Consider the following 7,765-nt stretch of genomic DNA (forward strand, 5'->3'; position numbering starts at 1 on the left):
CAGCAGCAGCAGCATCTCCCCCTTTATCTATATAACAGACCAACTGACTTGCTATTCATCATGAGACTCAAAACTCATATTCCAATATCATGACCTGTATATTTTTCATTAAACAAAATACCAAACCTCATTTCAATCGTAATTTTGTCAATAAAAATCCACAAAACACTTATTTCACTGACTGACAAAAAAGAAAAACCAACGGTGATAATAAATGTTTTGCATGTCTCTATATTCAATGTTAATTCGTTCTCTGATTTTAATATTGATTGGTAAACTACCATTGGTGACACTCCAGACACCGGTGTCACTTGATCTATGAGAAGTTTTGTCTGAATCACAGTTGTTTTTGTTTTTGTTCATAAACGACATACTAGTAAATGAAAAAAAAAACATGATATAAGCAAAAGTTTTATTTTGATCTATATTACACGAATGCTGATCGATTGTTTACCAAAATATCTCAATGAAAATAACGAAATGAGTTTTCTGTTGTTAACATCGAGGCCATCCGATGAAACGTCATTCAGTACATCTGTCATCCTGATACTCTGACATCTCATTTTCACGTAATAGGCGCAGTACAATCCACATATTTCCGAAAAGTTGGGTTGAAATGGACAGCGAGAAAAACAGTACAGGGGTCGATTTACGATGAGAACATTTCTAAAATGTTGCTGGTATGTCTATGGTGTTCCTCCTTGGGAGTATAAAACTCAGGCTGTTTTGAGATAGGAAAATGAAAGAACACCCAATGAGTTCTTTCCTGGTTACATTTATCTGTTTTGACTACAAAAGTGTTAGGTCTGTCACTCACATAGGATGGTAAGTGAACCGCACAGACAACGGTGGCCGATGTTCTCATCAAAATTCCCTCTAGTGCCTTACCATAAATTGGTAAGCAAATCGATTTTGTTTGGCAATTATAGTCCTTTCAACCTCGATGATGTGCAAAGACCAGTGCGCAATATCGACAAACGAGGGATGAAAAATACCAGAGGGATAGTCATACTCATAGATTGAAAATAAACTGACAACTCCATGGCTAAAAATAAAAAGACAAACAGACAAACTATTATATCCCCCTTGTCATCTACATATATTATATCTGAGGTTATACTTTCAGTGTCGGAACATTCGTCGCCCTCCCCTCCATTTCTTCAGAGGTGTCGACAACATTGCCGGTTTGACATCAGTTCGTAGTCTTGACGATTCTGCTGTTCAGATCAACCTGAATGAACCGTAGTGTCTTTGTATCGCCTCTTTAAAATTACAGTAATAAGAAGTCCGACTTAGACAGATACATCTATCGTCCTAGGGCCATGACGGGTTGCCGATATATGGAATTGTTAATGAGCACGAGGAAATGACAGTTTCTGTCCAGGGAAGGGTTATTTCAAACAAGTACAGCTTTTGTTTAACACCACTACCCACAAATTTCTGTGGTGAGTGCCTTCCGTAAATAGATTGTTGATCCTTGAATCTTTATATAAGTAACTGATGTGGTCATCAGATCATTCAAAATGGTCATATTTTTCTTCTCGGGGTTGAAAAATTCGTCGCTTTCTAAAATCGACGGGAATGTCACGAAAAAGGGCACTTGTGAGAAGTCAGAAGTCACCTTCTTCATAGTTTCTTATCACTTTTTATGTTATAACATTCGAAGAGTAAACTCATGTCTACCACAACAAGTTCTTTAAAACTTTATGTTCTGGTTACACAATATTCCTTTTCCTAATTATGATTTTGTAAGGACATAACTGCAAGCGATTTGAAGTTCGAAGTTAAATGTACACGTTACAACAGTACAAGCTTCATTTACAGAAAAAGCAATATGTATTCAAAGATACATGTACACTCCCCTTTTTTCTTCACTAAGATTCCAGATAATGGGTGTTTTTTGTTATTGAAAACAAGTTGTTTTATGTGTCAAATTTCCTATATGTGATATTTATGACACTCTTTTAGATATTAAAATTTATCACTATGACGTCAGAGCCATTGTTCTAAGGATTCTTTAAAAACTAACAGTAATATACACCTTAAATAACTGGTATTTTTTTAAAAGGTCGGTGATGTATACTTTTTTGTCTTATTTCAATGTGTGCAAATTTCACTCTGACTTGCAATTCTGTTTAAAAGAAATCACTGGCAGATATTTTTAACAATTAAAATAGTTCACTCTGGCATTTTTTTTTTCGGCGAGAAAGGATGAAACTCAATTCACAAAATTAACCAAATTAGAAAATATGTTGTAGAGTCATTATTAAATAATTTTGAATATTTTTTTTGGTGTCAGAAAAAACATTTGGTTCTGACTTTGAAATTATCTAAATAATCGTTTTTTGATATAACAAAATAATCGTCAATCAGGCGAAAAACATGAAATATTGAAGTTACAAAAGAGACAAAACGTGGTAACGGACCATAATTTATTTTATCATATTTTGTTCCCAAAATCAGGAATACTTTGAAACAAAATTTTAATAAGAAAAACACTTTTAGAATGAAAAAGGCTTTCTGGTCTTTAATCTTCTACTCCCGTTTCAACTATTTTAGTCATTAACATCAGACGAGAAACAATACGAAATAAGAAACTACATTTTCAGATATTGGAAATAATATTTCCGTAAAGCATCTCATATGCCTACCAATATAGTGTTGTTTAATTATAAAGACACTTATTTTAATTTGTTTGTATTTGTAATAACATAAGCAACACGACGGCTGCCACATGTGGAGCAGGATCTACTTACCCTTCCGGTGCACCTGAGATCACCCCAAGTTTTTGGTGGGGTAAGTGTTGCTTAGTCTTTAGTTTACTATGTTGTGTCTTCTGTACTATTATTTGTCTATTTGTCTTTTTATTTTTAGCCATGGCGTTGTCAATTTTATTTCTGTCTATGAGGTTTACTCTCCCTCTGGTATCTTTCGTCCCTCTTAATTTGAAACAACTTTTATGAAATTTGGGTCCTCAATGCTCTTCAACTCTATACTGTATACACGTCGCAGATGAGTCTTATGTAGACTAAACGCGCGTCTGGCGTATCAATTTATAAGCCTGGTACCTTCGATAACTATTTACGCAATTGTGGTATATAGTCGAGAGAAAAGATTGTCCAGTTTGTTATCGTTACTTGAAATATCAAAGGAACAGTCAAACTGTCGGTAAGTAGATCCCATGGGATCAAGGAAGCATTTTGGGTATTCAAACGAATTTTTAATATCTCATTCCATGCAGTTATATATTAAAAATAAGAATGCCCTATTAAAATGTTTGCTGCGTAGTACAGGTATCTAGTTTAAATGATGAATATTTCAAACCTAATGGAAAAATTGTTTTGCAATTCTAATTTTTATAGTAACAGCTTGATAATATGGTAATTTACTGTCATTTATAGGGACGAATATTTTAACATAAATATACAAAACACAATTTACCAAGTAAAATTGTCATTTTCAAAATGGTTTCAGTGGTAGCTGTGACTATCTGTATAATCCTACTCTCAGATACTTTATTTGCAGCTGATGTTAAACATGACGATAGAGATGAGAGATCTTTTTCGGGTTAGACATTTATTGATATAACAATATCACAAAACTTTCCACTTGGCTATGAAAAAAAAATGCAGATAGGACTACTCTCCACAAGAAACCAAATGAAATAGTCACAAAGAGTTAAACAACTAAAAGTTATCGTACGGTCTTTATCATTGAAAAAGCGGAAATGACAAATATAAAACAATTCAAACGAGAAAATTAATAACCTGATTAAATGCATACAAATCAGATCTTTGTATCTTTAGAAGAGTTTATGAAAAGGTTTGATGCCAGAATCAGTGTTGTTTACAGAGGAATTTGTATACCTTTAACTGTTGTACTAGTTAATATGGTTTAATAGACGAAAGGTAATAAAAAAAATGTATAGAATACAATGAAATTCATTGGTATCACTCATATAATGTTTGTTCAATTTAGGTATGCCTTCACCATATGCATGGAGACAACATGTAAACAGAGAGCCCAGTATTGCAAGTAAGATTATATGCTTACATAACTGTCGAATGAAATACATAATTATGAGACCATTTATTTGTATCTGTGTTGTTTTGCAGTAAATGTTTTATTTTAATTCTTAATTTAATGATTAAAAGGGCATACATATCCTGTTAAAACTAACTAATTTTAAGTTATATCAAGGTATAGTTATCAATCAATCTAATGGCTAACCAAATAATTCGTTTTGATATTTAAAATTTAGACTAAGAAATTTAATCTTAAATGTTAATCTTACCTTTGATAACTTTTTAATGAATGAAAATGGCTGTTAAATAAATATGTGTAGGATTAAGCTCTTTGTCATTTCAAATGAACCATTCCTTTTTTTTTTATTAACTTTCATAATTTGAATAAGATTTTAAATGCAAACCTTTATCCATTTTGGATTAAATAGATAAGAAGCTATTGCATTATTTTGTTACAAAATAAAATCGAAAAAAACCCAATTATATCAATACTGCTGGTGGACGTCTCGTACCCCAGGGTATCAACAGCCCAGTAGTCAACACTACGCTGTTGACCTGAATATCGATAATGTGGTATTTTAATAAATTTCCTGTTAACAAAACTTTGAATTTTCAAAAAACTAAGGATTTTCTTATCCCAGGCATACAGTGTAGATTATCTTATGCATATTTGGCACAACTTTTGTAAATTTTGGATCCTCAATGCTCTACAACTTCTTTACCGTCTGGCTTTATAAATATTTTGATATGATCGTCACTGATGAGTCTTATGTAGACGAAACGCGCGTCTGGCGTACTAAATTATAATCCTGGTACCTTTGATAACTATTTAAACTACTGGTGGGTCGATGCCACTGCTGGTGGACGTTTCGTCCCTGAGGGTATCACCAACCCAGTAGTCAACACTTCGGTGTAGACATGAATATCAATAATGTGGTCATTTTTATAAATTTCCTGTTTACAAAAATTTTCGAAAAACTAAGGATTATCCCAGGCAAAGATTACCTTAGGCTTATCTGGAACAACTTTTTTTGAATTTTGGATCCTCAATGCTCTACAACTTTGTACTTCTTTGGCTTTATAAATATTTTGTTATGAGCGTCACTGATAAGTCTTATGTGACGAAACGCGCATCTGGCGTACTAAATTATAATCCTGGTACCTTTGAAAACTATTTGTGGACGGTATAATTGAGTTTTCCGATTATAAAAAAAAAGTTATATTCATTGAAAATATAACGATATCATCAAGCTATTAAGCTGCCCATACTTTTCTTAACTGGTCACCTTTACTTTCAATATAAAGTTGTGCCACAACACTGTATGTTTATTGGAATAACCTGTTTTTATTGGTCACTTTTTACATTATACAAATGAATAACATATCTTTTGTATGGTCATTTCATAAGGTCTCTTTAACAATACATAAAGATATTTGAAATATTGAATTCTGCTTATCATAAAAGTGTCAACGCTTTGTTAATCATCTCTATCATTGCTATGTATCATTGAAGTTGATAAAATCACAAAATTCCTTTGAAACTATTTACACACTTACTGTTTAAAAACACTGGGTGTTTATTATATGTTTGTTAGATGTAGGATCCTTAGCGGAAACCCAAACCAATAAGAGGAGACTGTATACACATGCTCTTGGAAGACATATTTATAACAAACGTTTGCAACAACAGCAGCAACAACAACAGCAACAACAGCAACAACAACAGCAGCAGCAACAGCAGCAACAGCAGCAACAACACCAACAGCAGCAACAGCAGCAACAGCAGCCACAGCAGCAACAGTCGCACAAGCAGCAATAACAGCAGCAGCAGCATCTCCCCCTTTATCTATATAACAGACCAACTGACTTGCTATTCATCATGAGACTCAAAACTCATATTCCAATATCATGACCTGTATATTTTTCATTAAACAAAATACCAAACCTCATTTCAATCGTAATTTTGTCAATAAAAATCCACAAAACACTTATTTCACTGACTGACAAAAAAGAAAAACCAACGGTGATAATAAATGTTTTGCATGTCTCTATATTCAATGTTAATTCGTTCTCTGATTTTAATATTGATTGGTAAACTACCATTGGTGACACTCCAGACACCGGTGTCACTTGATCTATGAGAAGTTTTGTCTGAATCACAGTTGTTTTTGTTTTTGTTCATAAACGACATACTAGTAAATGAAAAAAAAAACATGATATAAGCAAAAGTTTTATTTTGATCTATATTACACGAATGCTGATCGATTGTTTACCAAAATATCTCAATGAAAATAACGAAATGAGTTTTCTGTTGTTAACATCGAGGCCATCCGATGAAACGTCATTCAGTACATCTGTCATCCTGATACTCTGACATCTCATTTTCACGTAATAGGCGCAGTACAATCCACATATTTCCGAAAAGTTGGGTTGAAATGGACAGCGAGAAAAACAGTACAGGGGTCGATTTACGATGAGAACATTTCTAAAATGTTGCTGGTATGTCTATGGTGTTCCTCCTTGGGAGTATAAAACTCAGGCTGTTTTGAGATAGGAAAATGAAAGAACACCCAATGAGTTCTTTCCTGGTTACATTTATCTGTTTTGACTACAAAAGTGTTAGGTCTGTCACTCACATAGGATGGTAAGTGAACCGCACAGACAACGGTGGCCGATGTTCTCATCAAAATTCCCTCTAGTGCCTTACCATAAATTGGTAAGCAAATCGATTTTGTTTGGCAATTATAGTCCTTTCAACCTCGATGATGTGCAAAGACCAGTGCGCAATATCGACAAACGAGGGATGAAAAATACCAGAGGGATAGTCATACTCATAGATTGAAAATAAACTGACAACTCCATGGCTAAAAATAAAAAGACAAACAGACAAACTATTATATCCCCCTTGTCATCTACATATATTATATCTGAGGTTATACTTTCAGTGTCGGAACATTCGTCGCCCTCCCCTCCATTTCTTCAGAGGTGTCGACAACATTGCCGGTTTGACATCAGTTCGTAGTCTTGACGATTCTGCTGTTCAGATCAACCTGAATGAACCGTAGTGTCTTTGTATCGCCTCTTTAAAATTACAGTAATAAGAAGTCCGACTTAGACAGATACATCTATCGTCCTAGGGCCATGACGGGTTGCCGATATATGGAATTGTTAATGAGCACGAGGAAATGACAGTTTCTGTCCAGGGAAGGGTTATTTCAAACAAGTACAGCTTTTGTTTAACACCACTACCCACAAATTTCTGTGGTGAGTGCCTTCCGTAAATAGATTGTTGATCCTTGAATCTTTATATAAGTAACTGATGTGGTCATCAGATCATTCAAAATGGTCATATTTTTCTTCTCGGGGTTGAAAAATTCGTCGCTTTCTAAAATCTACCGTAATGTCACGAAAAAGGGCACTTGTAAGAAGTCAGAAGTCACCTGCTTCATAGTTTCTTATCACTTTTTATGTTATAACATTCGAAGAGTAAACTCATGTCTACCACAACAAGTTCTTTAAAACTTTATGTTCTGGTTACACAATATTCCTTTTCCTAATTATGATTTTGTAAGGACATAACTGCAAGCGATTTGAAGTTCGAAGTTAAATGTACACGTTACAACAGTACAAGCTTCATTTACAGAAAAAGCAATATGTATTCAAAGATACATGTACACTCCCCTTTTTCTTCACTAAGTGTCCAGATAATGGGTGTTTTTTGTTATTGAAAACAAGTTGTT

General features: G+C 33.9%; 1 protein-coding gene across 1 annotated transcript; it reads left to right on the top strand.

Annotated features, from left to right (window-relative positions):
* The first annotated feature begins 3,464 nt into the window (after nt 1–3,464).
* Nucleotides 3,465–5,844, top strand: LOC134701833 (uncharacterized). The gene is made up of 3 exons (XM_063562951.1): nt 3,465–3,567; nt 3,979–4,035; nt 5,621–5,844. The coding sequence occupies exons 1-3, from the start codon at nt 3,465–3,467 to the stop codon at nt 5,842–5,844; spliced, it is 384 nt and encodes a 127-aa protein (XP_063419021.1).
* The last annotated feature ends 1,921 nt before the right edge of the window (nt 5,845–7,765 follow it).

Source organism: Mytilus trossulus, unplaced genomic scaffold (assembly GCF_036588685.1).
Source record: "Mytilus trossulus isolate FHL-02 unplaced genomic scaffold, PNRI_Mtr1.1.1.hap1 h1tg000343l___fragment_2___debris__unscaffolded, whole genome shotgun sequence".
In the NCBI taxonomy this organism is placed as follows: Eukaryota; Metazoa; Mollusca; class Bivalvia; order Mytilida; family Mytilidae; genus Mytilus; species Mytilus trossulus.